The 27002-nt window shown below is 34.9% G+C and overlaps 1 protein-coding gene across 2 annotated transcripts in view; it reads left to right on the top strand.

Annotated features, from left to right (window-relative positions):
• Positions 1-27002, top strand: part of PPFIA2 (PTPRF interacting protein alpha 2) — a 465096-nt gene that overhangs the window by 340467 nt on the left and 97627 nt on the right. For both annotated transcript variants that reach the window (XM_026499958.4, XM_044384552.3), the window contains exons 7-11: positions 8397-8618; positions 19381-19527; positions 20516-20650; positions 26105-26188; positions 26438-26569. In XM_026499958.4, the coding sequence (XP_026355743.1) occupies positions 8397-8618; positions 19381-19527; positions 20516-20650; positions 26105-26188; positions 26438-26569 (720 nt within the window). The remainder of the gene's footprint in view (positions 1-8396; positions 8619-19380; positions 19528-20515; positions 20651-26104; positions 26189-26437; positions 26570-27002) is intronic.

Genomic DNA, 27002 nt, shown 5'->3' on the forward strand with positions numbered 1-27002 from the left:
CTGAATCAATGCTTGGTCTAGGATTTACTTACAGAGTTCACAAAGAGACTTCACTGTTGGTCTGTGAAATCCCTGATTGATTAGGTCTTTATTCTGTTACCTTTTTCACCCTAACATTGCTGACTGACATAGGAAATTTCCAGTGAACTATCAGCTCTAGTTCTTTTTTTTTTTTCGTATTATTTTTGTGCTTATGAATGTTTCCCCTGTCTGATTTGTGTTATTTCTTTATTTTTGGTTCTGTATTTCAATAGTACTACATTTCTCTTCTCACAGAATTAAATATATTTTATCAGACTTTGCCATTTTATAGATTCTCTCAAATCCTCCACAGAATTATTAAAGCTAGATTACTTACGTTCTGTTTGCAAATCTTAGTGTAACTTTTTTGACCAAACAGTAATTTCTCTCTAACCATAATATTCACAGAACTATTTTTTAAAATGGAATGGAAGGGCTTGATGTGACCCCTTAAATGCTGATAAGTTTTAAGTGTATTGTGTCTTTAACATCTGGATTTAGTTAATGGTAAGATAAATTCCTACTTTCTTTGGCCTCACCTTTTCTTATTTTCTCTAAAGAGATTAATAAGAAGTAAAATGCGTAAGAGAAAAAGAGATCTACTTGAAATTCTTTAATAGAGAATCAAGCACTTATAGTTTAGATATGAAAAACATGGGAAAGAATGTGTCAAAATGTACAAATCAAGTGTGGAATTATATTCATAATAAACTTTAAGTTTTCAGCTGCCATAGTGACTATAGTTAAGAATATTGTATATTTGAAACTTGCTAAGAGAGTAGATCTTAAATGTTGTCACTACAAAAAAGAAATGGTAGTTATGTGAGGTAATGGATATGTGTTAATTACCTTATTGTGGGGATCATTCACAATATATATATATATGTATCGAATTATCATGTTGTACACCTTAGGCTTACACAATGTTATATATCAAATATGTCTCAATGAATCTGAGGGAAAATTATCAGCTGTCAAATATAATAGCTTCTTAGGGTGGGAGGAGGTCAACCAAGTATTCATTCTGCATAGGCAGTGTCCATCTACTTCTAAAATATTATAATTAACGTATCTCCTAAATCCTCTGGAATACCTTGTCAAGAAACAGCTATCCAAGGGGAACTTAATTATTAAGTTATACTAATATAGCACTTTAAATGCCCTCTGTTCTGCATATTCAACAGGCTTATCTTACCTTAAAAGAAATGTGAAAATTATTCACTGTTATGTTTCATAAACTGCTGTTCTTTGATAGAGTAGAAGGGCAATGTGTAACCACTAAAATATGCTCAAAATCAGCAGTAACTGTTAAAGCACCATAAAATGCAGAATTTAAATGGGCACATTAGTAATTTAACTGTACTACTATTATTTAAAAAAACATGTTACGGTAATTTTTAAATAATTACTAAAGCTAGAAGTAGGATGGAAAAAATATTAATGGTGAGGTCATTTTACTGAAGATTATCAAATACAAAGGGAGCCGTATTTACTTGATAGAAAATGGAAGAACATGTTTACGTTCCTGGCTTTACCTCAGGATTATCTTTAGAAGCAGTAAGACTATGACATGGTAGGATATCTGGGACTTCATTCACTTCATTTGGTCTTATATGTAGACTGTATATTTCTATCATTTTTTAACGAATCTCAATGTGCATTTATAATAATGGTTTCTGTGGTTTACATCAGATTTTTCGACCATAAAGATAATTCATCTATATTATGCTTTAAAATAGGGCAAAAAAGACTCAGTTCTATTTTATATTTGCTTTTATGAAAACATTTTTTTTTCATAAACTTTGTGCAATGATGGCTGAAAATACTGTCTCCATATTCTATTTCTTTTTGAATCCTTACTGTTTTTCCTAAAACTCATCTTACTCATTAATGGAAACTTTCGTTCATTCACTCATTCATTCATTTAACAAATATATTTTTGTGGAAGATGCTGTTCTAAGTCACTAGAGACACAAGTAATCAAAACATTTATTCAGTTAACAAAAGTCTATCTCATAACCATCATGTGTTAGGCATCATTCTAGGTACTTGTGATACACAAAAGAAAACATATAAAGGCTCTTTCCCTGCTCTAGCTTACGATCTATCAATTTGGAGGAGGTTAGCAGATAATAAACAATAAATATACCTAAGTAAATCATCTAGTATGTCATAAGGTGATTTTATGCTTTTGCCATAAGCACAAAAAAATCAGTCTTGGGAGACATGGAAGTAGGAACAGTTTGCCCTTTTAAATAAAGTGCTCAGGGTTGGCTTCTTTAAAATAGGTGAGGTTGTTAGCCATGTGGAATACCAGCGAAGACTGCTTCAGTTAGTAGAAAAAACTGAAACCAACGCTGCAATATGGAGGAGTGATTGACTTATAAGAGGAGCAGCGAGGTTGCCTGTGTGGCTAAAGCAAGAGAGCAAGTGGGAGAATAGTAGGAGAGAGGTCAGGGAGGGCAGGACTTGGAGGGAAGGGCAGGGGGGTAGGAAGTGGGGGGCTGTGGTAATTGCTTGTTATAATATTTTTGCTTCTGTACTGGGTAGGATGGAAAAATACTGGAGTTTTTGAGCAGAGGAATGACTTGGTCTGACTACCATGTAACAAAATTACCATGGAACATTCTGGCTCTTTTAAAAAGAAAATAAGAGGACAAGGTTAGAAACAAAGAGACCAGTTAGAAGGTTGTTACAGTAATTCAAGTGGGAATAGATGACCCAGACATCTGATGTGTTGAACAGGAAAATCCAGCTACAAATCCCAGGTGCAAATTGGTATGGAGGATGGCAAAGATCATACCAGTGCCAATCACCAGAAGCAGGAGCCCATAGATCTTGGCCTACTGGATCTTCTAACAGTTCAGAGTTGTCAAAGAGAATTGGATACATAGGTATACCTTGACACACAAAGAGGGCATGGAAATGGGTCCAATTCAGATATGTCACAAGGTAATGTTTAGTATTAGATGTCACATGCAGTATTTGGGTTAAGCTTATACTGGGGTAATTAATCAGACAAAGAAAACATGGAGCGAAGACCAAAAAGAGCATGTCACGTGTTTATCTGGTAGAGGAAACAGAAAAATCAAAGGTTGTGAGACACAAGTGGCTTTAGGATTTTCAAGGGGACCGGTGTAGCTAGAATGGAATAGACTATAGCAAAAAAGATGGGAGTGGGCATAGATGGGCAGATGATGTGGGTTCTTGAGATGATATGTTGGTTTTTTTTTTTTTTTTTGAGATTTTATTTATTTGTCAGAGAGAGAGCACAAGCAGGGGGAGCAGCAGGCAGAGGGAGAAGCAGGCTCCCCACTGAGCAAGGAGCCTGATGAGGGATTCGATCCCAGGACCCCAGGATCATGACCTGAGCAGAAGTCAGACACTTAACCAACTGAGCCACCCAGGTGTCCCTGATATGGGTTTTTGAGATCATTGTAAGACCTTGACTTTTACTTTTTTTTTGTCTTCTTTTGTGTGTGTGTATATATATGTATGTATACACACACACACACACACACACACACTTAAATTATATACACACTAAATTATATACACACTATATATAAACACACACACTTAAAATTCTAACATTTGAGCTTTTATTGCATATGAAAATTAATAATTTAAGTATATTCTTCTACAGTTTAAAATAAAACATTGAACATTGAATAAAACATCATAACTTTGTGTTAGGAAATAATTTCTTGATACAACACCAAAAGTGCAAGGCATAAGGGGAAAAATGATAAATTGGACTTCATTAAAATTAAAAACATTTGCATTTCAACCAGCACTGGCAAGAAAGTGAAAAGATAATCTATAGATTGAGAAGAACTATTTGCAAGTCATATAACTAATAAAGGACTTGTATATAAAATTTTTGTTTATATGGAATTCTTATAACTCATTAATAAAAAGACAACTCAATTAGTAAATGAGTAAAGAGCTTGAATAGACATTTTCCCAGAGAAGATATATAAAGGCCAATAGGCACATGAAAAGATGCTCCACATCATTAGCCATTAGGAAGTGCAAATCAAAATAACAAGGAGATACCACTACATACACACTAGAGTAGCTGTAATTAAGGTGGTCATGTGATGTGATGAGCACTGGATGTTATATGCAACTGTTGAGTTATTGAACACTACATCTGAAACTAATAATGTAATATATGTTGGCTAATTGAATTTAATTAAATAATTTTTTAAAAATTTTTAAAAAGGGAATAACAAGCGTTGGTGAGAATATGAGAAATTTGAAGTCACATCATTGCTAGTGGAAATGTAGAGTGGTGCAGCAATTTTGGGAAATAGTACTTCAAAATGTTAACATAGAATTACCATATGATCCAGCTATTTTACTCCTAGGAATCCACCCAAAAGAATGTAAAACATACATCCACACGAATACTTGTACCCAAATGTTCATAACAGCATTATTCACAGTAGCCAAAAGGTGAAAACAGTCTAAATGTCTGTTACCAGATGAATATCTGAATAACAGGTAGTTATCCACATGATGGAATACTATTCAGCAATTAAAAAAAAATCTGATAATATGCTACAGCATGGATGAATCTCAAAAACATTATGCTCAGTGAATAAAGCCAGTCACAAAAGGCTATCTATTCTGATTCAATTTATGTGAAAGGTACCAAATGGGCAGGTAGTGGCAGAACGTAGTTAAGTGGTACCTAGGGCTAGAGGTGGGGGTCACCTGCAAGTGATTGCTAATGGGTAAGAGGTTTCTATTTAGGGTGATGAAAATGTTCTCCAAGTTAGATTACGTTGATAGTACAACTCTTTAGGTATAGCAAACACTATTGATATTTACACTTTAAATGGATGAATTTTATGGATATAAATTATATCTCAATACAGCTATTTAAAATAACCACTGAGTTTTCTTTTAATTCAATAATTCGTCATTTCAGTTCAAATCCCACAATTTATTTTAAAGATAAGTCTGCATAGCAGTGATTTGGAACAGAAGTTGTATTATTTTTCTAAGATATAAATCATAGTTTTTATATGACCTTTTAGTCTGATTATGAAAATATTTATTAAGCTCACCATAAAATATATTTAAGGAGGGTTGAATAGATGAAATGTTACACATTTTTAAAGCATAAACGAATTTATAAACATTTCAGAAAAAAACTGAGGTTTCAAAAATTTTCCCATGGATAGTCCCAGATTTCAAAGTAGTATAAAGACATTGCAGTATACATCTGTTGCTAAAGGAATTAAAAAGGTTAACATTTTAAGTGTTTTATTTTAGTTGCCTGATTACTGTTTATATTTAATTAACATTTTCTTACCTTGAACCCGTTAAAAATATGCAATTTTTAAACAAGATTTTAATGGACCTCAGGTGCACAGAATTGGAATAATCATTTTTCTAATTAGAAAATTAACATGATTCAGTTGACTGAACAAATATTTGTTGAATGTGTGTGTGTATACCGTATATTCAGTACACACACTACACTCTTGGTACTTGGCTATACCATATAGAGCGTATAAGTGTATCCGGTTGATTTACATGTTCCGAGTAAAGGCAATATGGTAAAGGTTAGATGAACTGAACTGGGAATTCAGAGTTCTGCCTTTTAATTCAAATCAGCTCTGTGTGATTACCTGAGTCTCACTTTCTCTCAAGTTCTTTAGGGCTCTAGAGTCCTACGTGTATTTTTTTCAATTATATATAATATTTTCTAAAAGCAAAAATTTGTTTTCTAGTGATTTTTGTAGTTTCTAAAAATTGTCTTTTTTAAGTTGACTAGAGAAGGTCCTCGATGTGAGGAGGTAGAAGTTCTATTAAAGCTTAACCTTGCCTCATTACTTGTGAGTAGTATACAGAGTTCAAAGGTATTTGCTATTATGGAAAAAAAAAAAAAAACCCTGTCATATCATATCTCAGTTATACCAAATTTGGACATAACTGACTGGAAATTGGCTCTAGCCTTCTCTTTCACTTTTTAAAAAGATTTTATTTATTTATTTTAGCGAGAGAGAGCGGCAGAGGGAGAAGCAGACTCCCTACAGGGAGCACAATTCGGAGTTCAATCCCAGGACCCCGATCCCAGAACCCTGGGATTATGACCTGAGCCAAAGGCAGATGCTTAATCAGCTGAGCCACCCAGGCATGCCAGGCCCTAGCTTTCTTCCCTAAACCAGTACTCAGTTGCTGCCTAATGGTTATACTGGCTTTTCTCAGTTCAATATACAGATAGTTGTGTCCTGTATAAAGGTCACTATCAATGTTTTTACAATTTATGCCCATATAAACTGTCTAGAAAGCTGTTCTTTCTTTAGCTTCGCGGTACCTCTGTTTCATATGTGACATTGCATGCCTCAGGGGTGGGCGTAACTTTGAAAAGAGTTCTTACTTCTGATCCCTCAGCGAGCAGCCATCTTGGCAGTGGGGGGAATAGAACCTCTGAAGGAGTATCTGGATCTCAGCAGTATCTCTGATGTTCCTACGTGTTTGCAACACTTCTTACTTCTTTTACTAGGTTATTAGATGTTCAGTGTCTGCAGTATAGGAGTTCAGCAGTATCTTCAAGGTATTAGGTCTGTAGACCTGGCATCTTTAGATATCATCTTAAGGTCTTAACTCCATCTTTTCTGCTATTTTAATTTAGATTTTCCAGGCTGTTTCTCCATGTGTTGGCTATTGAACTTTTTACACACTCCTTGCTATTTGTCTGCATTCCCTTTCTCTTTATTTTCTCTTTCTCATTGCTTTTGTGGTGCTTTCTATTCTCCCTCTTTTCTCCTGCAGCCAGTAAGTTTTGCTTTAATGTGTGATTTGCATTCCTAGAAGTTATGACCTAGGCAAAATTGCATAATAAAAGGGCTTGTTGAAGAACAGGGCTTGTGGAAGAACAGGGGTTTGTGTCACAACTTTATCAATGGCATAAAACAAAGAGAAAACTAATTTTAAAAAAGTAGCAAAGTTTTATAGGTTAAAGAGTCAAGAATTGCATAAATACTATAAATATGACTCTTTACTTGGAAAAAGACCTGAAGCTTGTTTACGGAAGTGGGTGTCAGTTGGGTTTTAGGGTTTATGTATCATGTGAAGTGGTAGAAGGAGGGGCATCTGAAATCAGACAGAAAATTATAACACAGTGACTCAAAGCATGTAATAAAGTGACGTGATGTTAGATGTTTGAGGACCACGCATGTGTTCATTTTGGGTATTCCTGCACAGCTCAGTTCAGTTAGGCGTGGGTTTCTGTGTTTACCAGGGATTCTCAGGAATGAATAGTGCATAGGAAAACACAAAATTTAGAGCACAGCATAACATATAGAGCTGTCGAATCATTATGTTGTACACCTGAGACTAATGGAATATTGCATGTCAACTATACCTCAATATATTGAAAAAAAGAAAACACAAAATTTATATAATTTTCAAATTGCTTCTTAATGTAACTGTTGTATTAAAACAGATTCATGTTTTCCAAACAAGCACCATAGCAAAATTAACTACTTTCTTTGCTTTCTCTCATCTTCTTCTTTTTTTTAATGTTTATCTTTTTTAAATTGGCATTCGTTATTTGCATTTAGATTAAAGCAAAGTGCATCATCATTTTCTTATTTCGACTTAGTTGTACCCTTTTCCTTTCAGTGCTATTTCTCCCCAGTTGTTGCACTCTCTTCACCACAAAGCTTCTCCAGTGGAGCTAGGCTATAGGACGTGCTTCTGAAGACATGGGTCCTCCTGTTTCTAGGCAGCAAGGGGTGAAATCAGTCTCAAAGTATTTAATCCTTTTAAGCCGCCTTCCTGTGGGTTGTGTGCACTCAGGAGGACTTTTATGTTCTTAGCAATATAGAAATCAAGCCTTTTTTACGTTATACCTTTGTTCCAGCCAGGTCAGATTCACACCGGGAATCACCTTCTTTAAAAGAAAAATGTGTGTAAGTTCTTTTTCTGAGTGTCACTGAAAATAAAACTTGCAAATGCATACAGGACCTTGAATAAAAATAGATAATATTACAGTTTCTGTGTTCCTTCTTATTACTTAATAATAATAACAGTATAATATTATTTATGATTTTTAATATAATTGATAAAATAATAGCTGTCATTTATTAAATGTTTAGGATTTTGTGTTTTGTGCTGTATGTGTATATACAGCTTCCAATTCAAATGCATCTGTTAACCTGTTTGAAAATTACTGATCTACCTTTATATTTTACTGTCGGTTAAGAGTTTTCCTAAAAACTTAGTTTTTCTTCAGAACTAGAGTTCTTATTTCTCAGTGTGAAAGCTATATCAGTTTCATTTCTTTAAGTTCATGAATTTTAAATTAAAGATGAAGAATATCCTAAGTGCCATTTCTTTTTTGTTTCCTGCAGCGTTTGTCCAATGGCTCTATAGACTCAACTGATGAAACTAGTCAAATAGTCGAACTACAAGAATTGCTTGAAAAGCAAAACTATGAAATGGCTCAAATGAAAGAACGTTTAGCAGCCCTTTCTTCCCGAGTGGGGGAGGTGGAACAGGAAGCAGAGACAGCAAGAAAGGATCTCATTAAAACAGAAGAAATGAACACTAAATATCAAAGGGACATTAGGGAGGTAAGTGATTCATAACACTTTGAGTCTTTGCTTTCTGAATGCTGCTTCTCCCAGTCTCCTCTAATGGCATATAATCTTTACATCTTCTCAGAAGATCATCATTTGGGATGCATTATATTAGTTACGAAATGTGTCCATGAAGGCAAAAATAGTTCACTTCATCAGCCTTTAAATAGGTATGAAAAGAAAATTTGGTATCAAGTCACAGACAGGGTAAAAACTTCCTATGGTTTTTAATGAATTTTGAACATTTTTAAGCTGCTAATTTTAAATAACTTTAGACGTGGGTATGAATAATGAATTGCTACACTCTTAGCATATGGGAATACTCAAAATCATTACTTGAAATTTTCCCCCTTTTATTTTGGTGTTGTGTCTGTGAGTATGAATGTATCTGTGTGAATGTGGGGACCTTCCTTTCTCTATATATTCAGTTCTTCCTAGACGTAACGTCACTTCATCTGTTTAATAGAGTACTTGAAAGTTACTGCAAAAGATACAAGGAGATGCTTTATTTGTAACATTGTCTAATCATCTTATCAGCTAGGGTGAAGTATTTAGAATCTTTCCCTTTCTCACTCTATTCAATTAAAAAGAAAATTATCTGTATTTGTGGACATTTTATTTGGTGACCCTTCATCCTTTTCATTTTTACATATTCTTTTAAATTACATATTTTTACCTTTTTATCTTTTTTGTATTAACTAGTTCTTATTGGGGTTGACTCTACTGCATGTTATTCAATTCTTTCTTCCCATTCCCTCTTGAGCCCCTTTTACATACTTTGCCTCTAACATCCTATCAGAACTGTTCTTACCCTAGTCATTGGTAGCTTCCATGTTATTGAACCCAGCACTGGATCCAATCATCACTCCCTGGAATAATTCTTCACTTGGCTAAAAGCACCCTATACTCTTCTGATTTTCATCTGTCTTTACTTTCTACCCTTATCTCAAGCTCCTTCATTGGTTCTACTCCTCCCCAGGCTTGTAGTGCCTTCCCTTCTCAATCTACCTTCACTCCCCTGCCAAGTTCATGCAGTCCCTTGGCTCCAAAAACCACCCACTGCCTTATGACTCCCAATTTATATCTCCAGCATATCCTATGTCCTGATTGCCAAATGCCTGGAAAATTAACATATTCTCAAAATTAACATATTCAAGACTGTTTTCCTGTTATCCTCCCACCCCCGAGAAACCAGACTTTCTTGTAGTCTTACACATCCCAACTGTCCCAAAGGCCATTATCGTTATTCAGATCAAAATCCTTGAAGCTGTCATTGGTACTTGTTTCACTCACCCTGCATTTGATTCAGCCATAAATCTATTATTTCCAACCTCAAGATATATCGGTAATGTGACCTCTTCTCACAATCTTCATGGCTCTTCCTTATTCCACACACCATCATCTCTCACTGTATTATTACAATAGTCTCATGACTGGTCCTCCTCCTGCTTTTGACCCACTTCAGTCTATACTCAACATGGCAGCGTGACCTGTTACAATGTAAGTCAGCTCAAGTTAATTTTCTGCTCCAGTGGTTATGTACTGTACTTACAGTAAAATCAAAGTCCTTGCAGTGGCCTACAAGCCATGTACGATCTCCGCTACCACCTTCCTGACCTCTTGGAAATCATCTCCTACTCTTTCATTTTAGTCCATTCTGTTCAGTTAAGATGGCCTCTTAAACTAGTCAGACCTATTCTGTTGCATTTTCTTTTCCCTTTTCCTTTTGCTCAAACGTTTTCTTCTCAGTGAAGTGTTCCCTAACCTTGTTATTTGCACATATACGCTCTCCCTCTTCTTTCATTTTCTTTGTTTTATCTCACAGCCCTTACGCCATCTGACACTAATGTACTTTCCTGATTTACTTGTTTGTCATATACCTGCCTCCACTGTACATAAAGATTCATAAGGGCTGGGATTTTTGTTTTGTCTTGTTTTATTCATTGCTGTATTCTAATCACCTACACAACTACTGGACATATAATAGGCATTCAAAAACCTTTGTTGAGAGAATGGATATTTATAGGTGTTTGATGTAAATATCAAAAGGCACGAATGAGATTAGAATTGTACTAAAACAATATCTACTGTCTCAAAAAAAGATAGATGATCCATGAAGCGGCAGACTGCTGTCCTACGACACACATGATGAGACTGTGCTCTCTACACCTTTATATGAATTGACCGTTCAAAGATATGTCTCTCATTTTCACTCCCTCCCACAACCCAAACTCAGTTTATAAAATAGCTGAAGGTTTGCCACTCTTCTTTATCCCTGTTTGGGAACACTAAGCTTTCTGGCCAGTAAAGCATCAAGGCTATTTCTTGAGCTCTTGCTCTTTCTGATTTCTTCATTGCCTTAGTCCCAGAGATGTAGCTGTTTTCCTTTCATCTAGCATTCCTCTCCTACCTCCTCTCTTCATGTTTATCTAATCCAGTGTCACAGGTAGAGCCCAGTATCTCCAGCTCCCCTTTCTTATCGTTTATGTAAAAATAACCTCTTAATTCTAATAGTTTTTGGATGTAGGTGACAAAGAGCTAAGTCAGATGGAAAATACCGATCATTTGATGCCAGGTGTTCTTTTGCTAGGAACCTTTTCTAGTTGGTAAGGTGTTCTGCATTCACATGGAATTCTTTTAAAATATAACGAATCTTATCAGCTCTAAAATTTTTATGTAGTTATATTTTAGAAGAGATTCATGAGAGGAGCGCCTGGGTGGCTCAGTCGTTAAGCGTCTGCCTTTGGCTCAGGGCGTGATCCCAGGGTCCTGGGATCGAGCCCCACATCAGGCTCCTCCATTGGGAGCCTGCTTCTTCCTCTCCCATTCCCCCTGCTTGTGCTCCCTCTCTCGCTCGCTGTCTCTATCTCTGTCAAATGAATAAATAAAAAAAATCTTTAAAAAAAAAAAAAAAAAGAAGAGATTCATGAGAAAAGAATATCTTTCATCATTCTCCACTAAAGGGAGGTTGCAAACAAATGTTTCAGGAGCTAGGCCGGCAATATAAATGTATGAAACATTAGGCAGGAAACATACAACATAGGAAGTGATGAGTTAATGAGACCTGGACAAGGAACCTATACTCTGCCTGCCTTTCTGGATATATCATGGTGGGTGGGTGTGTGTGTGTGTGTGTGTGTGTGTGTGTTAAGGACACTATGAAGGTATAATAAAATATTTCCAAAAAGGTTCAGGTCATAGGCCACAAGGCCCTGGTTTACTGCTAGGAATTTCTTGAGGATCAATCATGAAAACTATTATGGGTGCATTACATTTAATTTCTCTAATTTCTTACATCAGTCCTATCCAAAAGGTACTTGTCATTATCCCCATTTTTCTCAGATGAGGTAAAGTGACTTGTCAAAGGCATATGTACTGCCTTCCCCAGCACCCCACTCCTTCCAACGCCCCAGCACCAGGAAGACACAGGATCGGCCCAGCTTCAAAACCTGTGCTTCTTCCACTATGAGCAGCTTCCAAAATCAACAAAATAGAATCATTTATCATGGTAACACTGGTATAAAAAATGCAGCTGCGCTATAACTGCCCCCTAAATAATCAATCTTTTGCTTTTTTGCTCTTTCTTTCCAATTTACTAAGATGTGAAAATCATGTACTTTAAAAAGGTATCACACTCAAAGCTCCAGCCTCTGCTTTTATTTTCCTAATAATGTTCTTGTGGGCGATAGACACACAAGGTCTTCTAGATTGCAGGCTTTTTAGTAGAAAAATAAAAAAGTGATTCTTCTTGATACCCCTGTAGCTTGCTAACACAGTATGTATGTATTGTGTAAGCAATGCATATTTGTTGAATTAATTAAGGAAAAATAGGGAGTAGGAAAAACTGATGATATAATTAAAAACTGAATGCATTTTGCTTTACATGTGAGGACAGCCTAATATGTCTAAAATGAGTTGTGTAAATATATTTCATTAATGACTTTTTTTTTTTTTTGTCATTGTTCTTTGTCAAGAATATTTTTTTGTCATTGTTCTTTGTCAAGAAATAAGGTGCGCCTGGGTGGCACAGCGGTTAAGCGTCTGCCTTCGGCTCAGGGCGTGATCCCGGCGTTATGGGATCGAGCCCCACATCAGGCTCCTCCGCTATGAGCCTGCTTCTTCCTCTCCCGCTCCCACTGCTTGTGTTCCCTCTCTCGCTGGCTGTCTCTATCTCTGTCGAATAAGTAAATAAATAAATCTTTAAAAAAAAAAGAAAGAAATACATTTAAAATTTACTTTTGTTTGAAGTTTTGTCTTATTTGCTCCTTAAATTGACTGTGACCTGTAAGAGTAGGGGGCTGGATTGTAGCTAAGCATAGTCCACATATTAGAAAACACAGATAATCTTACAGCAGGCCTAGCTCTCCACTTTTTTTTTTTTTTTTTTAAGATTTTGTTTATGTGTTTGACTCAGAGAGAGCACAAGCAGGGGGAGATACAGAGAGAGAGAGAGAGAGAGAAAAGCAGGCTCCCCACTGAGCAGGGAGCCCAACATGGGACTTGATCCCAGAACCCTGGGATCATGACCTGAGCCAAAAGCAGATGCTTAACCCCCTAGCTCTCCACTTTTTCATCAAGATAGCTAGTAATTGGGTATTGGATAATAATACTTTATTAAATATATAGATAATGCAAAGAATTAGAATTTTCTTTGATGTATTTAAATTATATATTATTTTGTGAATAAAACCAGCTTATCTTTCCAACTTCGTGTTAAGAGTTCTTAAAAAATTCCTTAGTGATTAAATGAATACATATCAATTTTGTCTTTTCTATCATCTGAAACATGGAGTTATGTTTTTTAGTTTACTAGATCTATGTTACTATAGAGTTATATTTATTTGATACAATAAAATCCATTTTGTACACAAATGTCAGGTCAAGAGATAATTGAATCTTTACGCTGTTTTTCTCTTTTTAGGCAGCAGTTTTTAGAGACTAGAAAAAACTTCCTTTTTTAGAATTTTCCAAGTGACATGCAGGGAAGAGATATTTCTCCGACTTGTAAATTCAAAATTTATTTTTGGCAACACAGCTTGCAGTTAAAAATTGAATCTCCCACATGAATCACTGAATCAAAAATGCAGTAGCAAAGTCTATACAATGACTTCTGCATGCAATGTATGCCATAGAGTCAGTTCAGCTAATTAGCGGCACGATAGTAATTAATAATCAAAAAGCAGCTAGTACCTATGGAGTGTGTATTATGCATAAGACCACACAAGGCACTTAAAATTTTATATCGCAACAAAGTTACGGGGTAGGGATTAATATCCCATCCAAAACCAGAAAACAAAACAAAGAATCAAACAAACCAAAAAAAGGAAAAGAAAAAAAGGCGAGTTATAAAAAAGGTAATCAACATTTTTCCATGGTGACTGAGTTAATAAATAGCAAAAACTGGGATTTGGAACTAGCATGTGCTACTCCCAATGCTCATGTTCTCAGGAAACCTGTATATGTCTTCAACTGAATTTATTGCTCTTATAATTTAGTTAGAAGTTTATATACATAGGCTAGATTCAGAATTTTCTTTTTGGGCTACAAAATCAACATAATGTTCCCAGAATTCTTCATGCAAATGAAATTAACAGAATACAATATTCTGAAAGAATCCTCTAAGATGATAAACTCTACCCTCATTGGGCTAAAAAATAATAATATAGAATTGCAGTCAAAATTTAAGATAAAACTTTTTAGATAGTAGCTTTTGTTTGTGTTGGCTAAAATCTAGAGATGTGTAGATAATGTTAAAAAAAAATTAGCCTGGGTAATTTTTGCCAAATTGATGGATTAATTGAATTTCAGACATCTGATCTTTAAAATAATAGCCATGTAATCTTTAGTTGGGTCTTGAAGGTCGGTAGGACCCAGAAGAAGGTAATAAAAATGCATTCCAGGTGGAAATGAAATCATAGAATGCATTGGTTTCTTAGGACTCCTGTAACAAATTACCACAAACTGGGTGACTCAAAACAACAGTAATTTATTCTTTCACAGTTCTGGAAGCTCCAAGTCTGATGTCAAAGGTGTCAGCAGGGCCATATGCCCTCTAAAGACTCCAGTGAAGACTCCTTTGCCTCTTCTAGCTTCTGGTGGTTGCTGGCAATCCTTGTGTTCTTGGCTGATGGCGGTGTAACTACAGTCTCTGCTTCTCTCTTCACATTGCATTTTTCCTCTGTATGTCTGTGTGTCTCCAAATCTGCCTCTCCTTATAAGAGCACCAGTCACTGGATTTAAGGTCCACCCTAATCTTATATAATACCATCTTAACTTGATTACGTCTGTAAAACCCTATTTGCGTATAAGGTCATATTCACAGGTCCTAGGTGGACATGAATTTTTTTGTTGGGGGTGGAGGTGTATTATACAGTACATTAGAGACAGAAATGTCAGGTTATGAAGCTATTTGTTTTCTAGGCTTTGTAGCTCAAATTTTCACTGAAGATGGGGGAATGGGGTTGGGGAGGTGGACATATAAAGGTATTTAAGCCAAGAACCAGTATCATCAGACTGGCATTTAGTATTCTCTCCTGGTCAGCAGGTTAGAGAATGTGGAAGCAGGAAGAAGACCAATAGCAAGGTACAGGTTAGGCTATTAAGTGGGGAGTTAGGGTGAAGATTTCAAGGATGATTCTAAGAAGAATATCTGATTTGTGGGTAGGCAGGGCAGGCAGGCATGATGGGTTTCATGGTAGAAATAATTGTTTTTTAATTGCTTTTAATTTTTATATATACACAATTTTTCAAAATAAGATAATAGTAAGAGGGTACAAATACATACACAAACACAGACATATGTACAGAGCTCCCACCCACTTCCCATCTTACTTGCCTGAGATTCTTAAGCAATCCTCTCTCTGCTGCTTGTGCTATTTTCTCTCTTATTTAAACTTAATCTATGCCTTGCTATTATATGAGGATTTTAGCTCTTTTATTCTCTCCCTTCCTTTCTCTTCCACCCATCCTCCCCCTACAATTACCTCAAAATCACATTTAGGATCACCATTATTATGGCTATGTAAATAATTCTCACAACTGATCCAAGTGGTGGTTTCCTATGATAGTATTTCCTATTGTTGTACAGCTTTTTGTTTTTCTAGGATTTTATTAATTACTTGATGCATTAATTTGCTTACTTGTTTGTAAAACTATGGCTTATCTTCCCACCCACTCTACCAGATGAGTAAATTCCAATATTTCAGTTCAGTTATGGTCAGTGGTCAAGCAGACAATTTATCATTCTTTTTTTATTTTCTTTGAATCATTCCTTTTTCTTCTGCCATCCACCACTGGTCTGTACAAGGTTTTCCATAAACCTGCCTCATTGTTTCTGCTGTAGTTGTGGGATTTACTTCTTCTATCATTTTGAATATCCAAGACACAAAAGTGATCAAGATCCTGAAATCAGAAAAGACATAGAATCTAGAGCACAGATAATGATTCAACTTTGAGAGAAGGGGGAACATCTGTTCTAAACTTAAAGCTAGAAGTTAATGATTTGTGCACGTGGTTATTTCCAGTTAGTGGTGAGGGAAGACCGAGACAATTGAAGGACTATCCATTTAAGGATATTTCTATTTCTTTTGGAAAATGGAAGAAAATTTATCTGCTCTGTGCATGTGGCAGGACTGGCTCTGGGTCCTGAAGGAGAGAACCAAAAGAACTTATTAGGAAGACTAATCGAAGAAATTTGGATAGTAAGACATGGAAGCCACTGCCATCACATCAGTTTTAGGCTCCTTATGTCAAGAAGCTCCCCACATTATCAGGAAACCACATCAGGCCCATGACGCTCACCTTTTTTTAATTTAAATTTAATTAACCGACAAAGAGAACATCATTAGTTTCAGATCCTCAGTTCCATATAACATCCAGTTTTCATCACTTCACATGCCCTCTTTAATGCCCGTCGCCTAGTTATCTCATTTCCCTACCCACCTTTCCTCCAGTAGCCCTCCGTTTCTTTCCCATAGTTAAAAGAGTCTCCCATGGTTTGGCTCCCTCTCTGATTTCTCCGCATTCCATTTTTCCCTCCCTTCCCCTATGATTCTCTGCACTGTTCTTATATTCCTTATATGCATGAAACTATATAATTGTCTTTCTCTGATTGACTTATTTCGCTCAGCATAATACCCTCCAATTCCATCCACATTGATGTAAACGGTAAGATTTAATCCTTTCTGATGGCTGAGTTATATTCCATTGTATATATACCACATCTTCTTTATCAATTCATCTGTTGATGGACATCTTGGCTCTTTTCATAGTTTGGCTATTTTGGACATTGGTGCTATAAACATTGGGATGCAGGTGCCCCTTCGGATCACTACACTTGTATCTTTGGGGTAAATACCTAGTAGTACAATTGCTGGGTCGTAGGGTAGCTTTATTTTTAGCTTCTTGAGGAAACTTCAGGCTGTTTTCCAGAGTGGCTGTGCCAGCTTGCATTCCCACCAACAGTGTAAGAGGGATCCCCTTTCTCCACATCCTCGCCAACATTCGTTGTTTGCTGACTTGTTAGTTTTAGCCATTCTGATGGGTGTAAGGTGGTATCTCACTGTGGTTTTGATTTGTATTTCCCTGATGTCAAGTGATGTTGAGCATTTTTTCATGTGTCTGTTGGCCATTTGTATGTTTTCTTTGGAGAAATGTCTGTTCATGTCTTCTGCCCATTTCTTGATTGGATTATTTGTTCTTTGGGTATTGAGTTTGATAAGTTCTTTTTAGATCTTGGATAGCTAGCCCTTTATCTGATATGTCATTTGCTAATCTCTTCTCCCTTTCTGTAGGGTGCCTTTTAAGTTTGTTGACTGTTTCCTTTGCTGTGCAGAAGCTTTTGATCTTTATGAAGTCCCAGTAGTTCATTTTCGCTTTTGTTTCCTTTGCCTTTGGAGACATGTCAAGCAAGAAGTTGCTGCAGCTGAAGTCAAAGAGGTTGCTACCTGTGCTTTATGATTTCGATGGATTCACTGTCTCAGAGTGAGGTCTTTCATCCATTTTGGTTTATCTCTGTGTATGGCATAAGAAAATGGTCCAGTTTCATTCTTCCACATTCTTTCATGTATGTGGCTGTCCAATTTTCCCAATACCATTTGTTGAAGAGACTGTCTTTTTTCCATTGGATATTCTTTCTTGCCTTACTGAAGATTAGTTGACTATAGAGTTGAGGGTCCATTTCTGGGCTCTCTATTCTGTTCCATTGTTTTATGTGTCTGTTTTTGTGCTAGTACCAAATTGTCTTGGTGATTACAGCTTTGTAATAGAGCTTGAAGTCTGGCATTGTGATGCCACCAGCTTTGGTTTTCTTTTTCAACATACCTCTGGCTATTCGGGGTCTTTTCTGGTTCCACGCATTTTTAGGATTATTTGTTCCAGCTCTGGAAAAATGTTGATGGTATTTTGATAAGGATTACATTAAATGTATAGATTGCTCTAGGTAGCATAGATATTTTAACAATATTTATTCTTCCAGTCCATGAGCATGGAATGTTTTCCCATTGTTTTGCATCTTCCTCAGTTTCTTTCATACGTGTTTTGTAGTTGTTGGAGTACGGATCCTTTACCTCTTTGGTTAGGTTTATTCCTAGGTATCCTATGGTTTTTGGTGCAGTTGTAAATGGGATCGATTCCTTAACTTCTCTTTCTTCTGTCTCATTGTTAGTGTATAGAAATGCCACTGATTTCTGTGCGTTGATTTTATATCCTGCCACATTGCTGAATTCCTGTATGAGTGCTAGCAATTTTGGGGTGGTGTCTTTTTGGTTTTCCACCTAAAGTATTATGTCATCTTGGAAGAGTGAGAGTTTGACTTCTTCTTTGCCAGTTGGAATACTTTTTATTTCTTTTTGTTGTCTGATCGCTGAGGCTCAGACTTCTAGTACCATGTTGAACAAAAGTGGTGAGAGTGGGCATCCCTGTCATGTCCCTCACCTTTGGGGGAAAGCTCTCAGTTTTTTCATGAGGCTCACTTCTGCAGCTGACGTTTCTTAATATCTTTTTTAAAAAGTAGGTTATCCACCTACTAATAAATTTTCATGTAAGCTATTAGGAAGATAAAATTATCTCCATATTATATATGAATTAGATGGTTTAAAAATTATTGTTTAGAAAATCATTACTGCCAAGGTTTACTCCATTTGCACTGATAGTTGATTTTTCCCTAGAGTTTTGTGTTCATTGAGTTCTTTAAATTGTTTTTTTAATTAGAATACATATGACAAGGAAAACAGTTAAGTTCCAAAGTCAGTTGGTTGATTCATTTGTGAATATGATTCAAATTTACTTTTTTTTGCTTCTTTTTTTAACCATTGAGTTACTCTTATATCTGAAGATGAGAATACTGATGATATTGGTTATCTTTATCTGAAGATTGCTTTGCAGTTTGGAACAGTAGCCATCGTTTCACCTTAATGGTTTGTAACTCTACCCATAATTGTACTTATCTCTACTGTATAATGAGCTAATTTATCTGTCACTTCTTTTCCAAGAATGTCAGTTCTACAATAGGCAGTTTCATGTACTCCACTGCATTCTCAGAGAAGGAAACTTTTCATTAACCAAGGATGTAAGAATTCTGACAGATAAATTGGGGAAATTCACATGAAATCTTACATACCTTCCTTGAAAAGAAAGGAATGAATATTACTTAAAGGAAACAATAGCTTTTAAATCTTACTATTGTGTTTAAATAACAGGACAATACATTAAACTATCTGAAAATCTGATTTTAGTTAATTTCTTATTTTAACTGTAGGCCATGGCACAGAAAGAAGATATGGAAGAAAGAATCACAACCCTTGAGAAGCGTTACCTCAGTGCTCAGAGAGAATCTACCTCCATACATGACATGAATGATAAACTAGAAAATGAGTTAGCAAATAAAGAAGCCATCCTACGGCAGGTTGAGTATCTCTGTCTTAGTTTTGTTCTGGTCCATGTGTATTCTAATCATTGTCACAAAACATGGAGTAGATGAAATACAGTATTTCTTGGCAATCAACCATTCTCTAAAATTTAGAACTGACTAGACAGATGTGATTTTCAGCATGTAATTTATAAATTTGTCTTAATAATAAAAATAATGATTAATATTTACTTTAGATCTAGACATGAACCAGAAACTGCTAAACAGTTAACATGTATTACCTCATTTAAACTTCACCTGTGAAGTAAGCACAATTATACTGAGGCACTAAGGTTCAGAAACATGAAAACTTTTCCAAGGTCACACATCTGATAATTGCCAGAGTTATTAACAGAGGCCTAAGTCTCTTTGACTCTAGAGCAGGAGTGGACAAACTATGGACCATGTGCTAAAACTACGGCTCAGGTCTATAAATAGAGTTTTGTTGAAACAGCCATACCCATTTATTTAATCATTGTCTATGACTGTTTTTGTGCTCCAATAGTAAAATTGAATAGTTGGAACAGAGATTAAATGATACACTAAGCCTGAAATATTTATTTTCTGGTCTTTCAGAGGAAAAAGTTTTGTCAAACCTGTCTCTAGAAACTGAACCCTTAACCATTGTGCTACATTCCCTCTCTCACTCCGGTTAATACTATAATTTTCAATATTATGCTATCACGGTACATCTGAGGTCTTAGTATTGAGTTATAATCCATTTGTCCAGGTTTATAACTTTTATCTTTTTGCTGTCATTGGTAAGAGCTTTTTTAAATTTTTTAATGTGCTGAATTTTATTGAAGAATGTGATTAAGTAATATATGAAAATATGAATACAGTCATCTCTTTACACAGTAGGTGTGATAGTAGTGGCTGATTTTAAGTCTAGAATAATGGCTGAAACCCAAAGCCCCTAGTGGCTGCTGTTTGTTATCCTCACAGTGACTCTGTAAGTGTCTCTTTTTTCCATCCCCTATTTCAGATGGAAGAGAAGAACAGACAGTTGCAAGAGCGTCTTGAGCTGGCTGAGCAAAAGTTGCAGCAGACTATGAGAAAAGCTGAGACTCTACCTGAAGTAGAGGCTGAACTGGCTCAGAGAATTGCAGCCCTGACAAAGGTACTGGAATAAGACAATTAGTTAACCTAGATATACTTATAGAAATGACTAGTAAGCCAAATGGAATCTATAGATTTTCTTTAGGTTTTATGAAATTTAATCTTTTTTTAAATTTATTTTAATTTAATTTTTTAAATTTATTTAATCTTTACTATATTGGTTTGTTGGTTAGATGAATTTTTCATATTATATATCTTATTTACACTGCCATGAATGATTTACATATGAATGTGACTATTTAAACAGTAGCAAATATGAAATTTCACATCCTTATAATTTTTCCATGATATTTGCACATTAGAATAATCACCAAATATAAACAAATAATGATGATATTTAGTATGTATATAGATAAGCCGTAATAATTCAATAGGCTTAAGACAAATTGGTATTAAAAATGTTGGAAATATCATAAGTAGCTGATTGCGTTCTGACTATAGTATGAAAAGATTTGTTAGAAATTGGAAGTTAGATTTGTGGAAGGCTAAATTCTAAAGTCATTAGTCAGAAGGTGATTTTAATAGTTACAATTTCTCCTGAACCAATTAAATTCAATAATAATCTGAGGGATGTTCAGAATTATCTGCCATGTTATGGCTGTTAGAGTCTGTAATTGTCTGCATATTTTAGAATTTTGCAACCATGATAATATTAAAATACTGTTCTAACCTTTCGCAGTCAAATGGAAATGGACATTGCTTCAAAGGGTATATCTATGTCACTACAATGAAAATTTAGATTTGCTCACTAAAAGCATGTTTTACTTTTAATATCAGTTCAAAAATTACACACATTTTAAGATTATTTATTTATTTGAGAGAGAGAGGAGCACGGGTGAGGGGCAGAGGGAGAAGAGAGAATCCTTAAGCAGGCTCCATGTTCAGCTTAGTGCAGAGCCTGACACCGGGCTCAATCTCATGACCTGAGCCAAAACCAAGAGCTAGATGCTTAACCGACTGAGCCATCCAGGCGCCCCCCTGAAATGTATACACATTTTAGATATTCATGCAGTCTTTGCTATGTGCTTAGTTTTCCATGCCACTGTAATAAATGCGTAAGATAGATATGTGAACTGCAAGTTACAAATTCTGGCATTAGGGATTATCCAAAACAATTAATGCAGCCATATAAAAGCAGGAACACACATTTACTTTCCTGTAAAAGTAAATGGTTAAGGAAGAACAGCAGACGGATGCCTCTGGTTAGAATAGAGTAATTAATCAGGTAGTGAAAAGGCAAACATGTGCAAAGTAGAGCAGGGTTTAGAAAGTATTGGAATAGTTGGTTAGTATTGGAATAACTAACGGAATAAAACATTAGTGTGATTAGGGTACTGTTACAATCTGGATCTTCTCTAGTCATAGACATACCATAAACCCTTCTGGCAATTTGAGAAATGTGTGATTTCTAAGATGAAGATAAATTTATCATTTAATTTGAGAAATAGTCTCTAAATTATATAAAAATGTGCAAATATAGTAGTAGTAGTCTATTTTTTTTTTGAAAGCACATTTTAAATTACTGAAGTATGGATACACACACACACACACACACACACTTAGGCTTTTCATTTGAGGAACATGAACTTCTATAAATGGTGAGTGACTAATAATAAAAATAGCTTTTGTAAAATTTTAGTGTAAAAAATCATCAGTATTATCCAGAGTAAAATACAAGAAAAATCTGGAATCTCTCTCAAGTAACACAATTTAAAATTCACCAAATAATTGCTCCAAATTAACCTCTGATGGGCTGAGGATGAAACATACTTTAAAACATAACACTTGACCTATGAGACTTTAAATTAAACATTCCTAAGAATCCTTAATTTAGAATATTAAAAAAAAAAACTTGAAATATGTGCCTTATCTTTTTGCCCTTCATTTTTCTGTGGGTATTTATTTATGGCACATATATTTATTCATATGCCCAAAATAATTTCCTCCATTTACTTCTACCTAAAAATATGTTGCTAAAATTTCAGTTCATCTGAATACTTTTGATTTTCTCCTTTTTCAGTAGAGTTTATCCTTCTTAGGAAGTATTAAAAATACTAGGATTCACTCTCCTTCTGTTTTTTACCACTTTCTCTTCAGGCTGACTCTATATCAACACCATTATTTCAACTACAGAGTTTCTAGATTATTGACATATTTAATACACACTTATCAGTGATGAGGTTGTATCCTCAAAACACTCCCTCTGCTTGTAACATTTTTATAACATTTGAAGGTACTCTTTCATTTGTTTTCCCAAGTTTTATAGCTGTAATGATCTTGCAATTTTTCTTCTCTTCAGTTCACAGACCTTTAGGGACTGTCTCTAGAACCTGCTTTACTTATTTATTTTTTCATTGTTAGTTCATATTCAATGTATCACTATTATTGATCATAATTTTTTTCTGCTTCTTAATATTTTTGACACTAAAGTAAAAAGATTTCTGCTTAGCTTAAATCTAAGCTTCCTTCTCTTGTATTATGAATGATATTCTAAATAATGTTTCAGACATTTTATTTGGCCTATATATTTTTTCCTGCTTTTATTATCTGCTACCTATTCTATTTTCTTCTCCTTGGTCCTCCTCTCTTTAACTTTTATTACTTCATTTCTAAATACACTCATGCTTTTCTCAAAGCCATTTCTATGTGTAATTTCCTCTAGAACTTTAGCTCATTTGAAATTTCCTGTATCACATTAAAGAGTGAAATCAAGATAAGCTCTATAGCCCATCAGGGAGTACAAAAAATAGCAGATCTTGTGTTTACATGAATTACTTAAAATGCAGTCTTCACAAAGCTAAGATAAACATAAGTCAATAGTAGTTGAAAATTGATACCAGTTTTTGTGTAGAAATGATGTCTGAATTTATACTTTGTTGATAAGATTATCTTTTGTGTATGTATGTGTTTGTGTGTATGTGTAAATAGGTAAAACTCATTTAAGGCTCAGAAAGTCAGAGTATTGATTAATGGCTGTGGATAAAAGTTATAATTTGGCTTTGGCAAGTATACACAAAATTAACCAATAGAGACTTTGGGCTCCCAGTTTTTTGATTTATGATGTTTACTTCTTTGATTAAAATGCATATTCCCTCAGCAAGGACATAATTCATCTTGAATTCCATAAGGTATTTCATTCATTTTTAGTACCAATAAAAATATCAACAGTAACAAAGTAATTTAAACGTGACAGAATTCTTGTTCAATCTCTGAAGTGAATTTTCACAATGTTTGGTATGATTTCAATAGTTAAGATGGAAACTTTTGAAGAGACAGTTTTGGAAATTGCAGTGTTCAAACCTTGACTACCTTGAATCAGTCACCTGATTAATTTTTATATCACCAATTGCCTGTTAAAATGTACTTTTGAAAGATTACAGATACCTTAATGAATTTAGATTATTTAATTTCAACATTTTGTCCCATTTACTGTATTCTTATTTGAATTCTAGGTTTTAAGTGATATTAGAAAACCATTTTGTGGCATTTGGGAACTATGGTAGCTTTCTGTGTTTCTTTTGCTGGGAAATTTGGGGAGAGAAATTGATGATTTGTTATTTCTTCATTATTTTCCTTTTTATGAAATAAGAATATGGAAAGGAAAATCTTACAGAATATAAATGTTGAGTTGTAATTTGTATAAGTACACCAGTTAAATGTTTAATGTTTATTTTATAGATTAGTTGGAATTTGTTGCATAAAATAGTACATATGCATATGAGCCAATACATGAATAGGCTACTATTTCTTTTCAGGTACTGCATGACATATTTATATATAGTCCTATATTTGCATAAAATAAGTTTCACTGTTTTAGAATAAACTTATAAAATAGAAGAGAATTTGCTCTGGAGTTCAGTCTTCTAGATCTGACATAGGATAATTTTGATGTTATAATTACTTAACTTGTAATTATGATTAGAATGTTGATATAACTTTACATGTAATCTGTGCATAACATACTAATACAGTTCAGCTATCAGCAGTGTCACATGTGTTAACATTCTGTGTCTGTGGTAACCTGACAATCACCTCCAAGACATGTAACTAACCCTGGCACGGGGCAAATGTTAGCTCACACAAGCACCATGCTGTCTGTTCACTTTAGGGCACTATTTTGTTTCCATAGCAACAGATCAACCCAGAAACAGTTTGGGAGTGGATCTTAGGATCATTCAGGAGGGTTCGTGAATAAATTCTCTTGTCCTCACAGTATATTGTCATCTTGGTAATTTGAGGACTTTTCATCACTTCCATTTAAAATTACAAATTAAGACTATATCTGAGAACAGGTGCTAAGGTTCTAGACCTAGAGTCATACTGTGTGTTCAGAGACCAGAAGTCATTTTGTAAGCTTGTCACTGTTGCTGAGGAGACTCAATCCTGTTTGAATTGGAGAATACCCATAATAATGAATTCCCTGGCTTAACTTTTTCTTGATTTCTAGTGTTAGATTTGTAATAAATTTTGTTCCAAATTTATTTCATCTGGGTCATTGCCTTAGCATACACCTCAACATTGAGATACATTGTTTCCATTATTCTTACATAATATGATAAACCAAAATACAAAACTTTAACAGTCTATCAGAGACATATTCTAGTGTTTGGTTTCCCATAATTCCAATTATGACATGACTCTTCCAGAGTTGCTTTAGTTCATTCTGTAGTAGTCTTTCATTGCCAGCCATCACTAACCTTCCATACCTTAGGTTGGTAGCTTTTTATTTGGGCATATCATTGTTTTTCGTTTATAACCATTGACTGCATCGTGTTCACTGGATATCAGTGTAGTTCTTTCCATATAAAATTCTGTCTATTAAAGTATTAAATTTGCTGTCACATTTTTCTTTTAAGCATTCTGTGCTATGTTCTGTTCAGTGTCAGTGTCTTTAGTTCTGATTTTTCAATTTTGTCCCTTTCCTTTTCCTTGACTTGTTAGTCTGATCCAACCTCTTCTACCTCATCTGATGATTATCAATATGTTATGGAAGCTAAGCTACAAGAAATGATCTCCATACGTAGGAAGGTAGTCCTACTGGACTTTACTTTCTATTGCTAACTAGAATCCATCTAAGTTTTTCTTTTCGTTTATAAAAATTATGTTACTTTTATTTATTGATAATCAACCATCTGTGCAGCTCAGTGCTTCAGGAGCTTAAGATCGGACAATGGCAGGTTTGTGTGCAAACCATGCACAGTCTGCATGTTACATTTGGCTGATTTCATTGCTCATAAGTAAGTCCAATGTTTTGCTGATGCTTGGATGTAACAGGCCTTTGTAGCTGACACATTTCAAGCAATGCTGTTCAGCTGCCTGTTTAAAGAAAGTTTATTTTGTGAAAATGACATTTGCGGTTGGTAGTAGCTTGCTTTACATTTTATTTCAGTTTATTTAGAGGAAGAGTGTTAATCAAATCTTACATGTCAGGTACATTTTTCCTATTTCTCAACAGGCTGAAGAGAGACATGGAAACATTGAAGAACGCATGAGACATCTAGAAGGTCAACTTGAAGAGAAAAATCAAGAACTTCAAAGAGTATGTATATTAAAAACCACTCCCCTCAGTCATCAGTTTCTGGGCATGTAAGAAATGAATGTCTTTCTTGATTAAGGGTTATATTGAAAATCTTATGAATATGCTGTCTGCATTTAAAAGGAAAAAAAAGTTTCTGACAATTTAATCACACCAGACATAAAATGAAATCCATTTTAAAGCTAGAAAAATATAAAATACTTTTGTAAATGACTTTTACATCAAGTTTATTTATTTTTTCTTGAATGTAAGGCTAGGCAAAGAGAGAAAATGAATGAGGAGCACAACAAAAGATTATCTGATACTGTGGACAGACTTCTGACTGAATCCAATGAACGCTTACAGCTACATTTAAAGGAAAGAATGGCTGCTCTAGAAGAGAAGGTAAAATGACAGAAGAGTAGAATCGCATGAATATTTGGCCATGTTCTCACGATCGTGGCGGTTTTATACCCTGCTGTGTTTATTGCACGTCAGACGATCCATGTATTTTCCTTAAGTATATATCGTTTATTCTTAGAAGTGAACAAGTAGTTTCTGTAAAAATGTGTAAGGTAAAATTTTAAATGAATAAAAAATGCTGCATGGTATATAAATCTTGCTTATTAGCACGATCATATAGATAAATGCATTAAAATATGTTTTGTGATGAAAATATTTTAGTTATCCTTCACCTGGTATACAAAAAAGAATGATAAGACAAAAATCAATATTTTGAGGTATGTGGTAAGTCTCCTTGCATTGAACTATTCAAATGTTTCAAGTAACTAAATCTACTACTCTAAAAGCCAAAATGTGAGTGAATGTATATTTCCTG

The sequence above is a fragment of the Ursus arctos genome, unplaced genomic scaffold (genome assembly GCF_023065955.2).
Source record: "Ursus arctos isolate Adak ecotype North America unplaced genomic scaffold, UrsArc2.0 scaffold_21, whole genome shotgun sequence".
Taxonomy (NCBI): Eukaryota; Metazoa; Chordata; class Mammalia; order Carnivora; family Ursidae; genus Ursus; species Ursus arctos.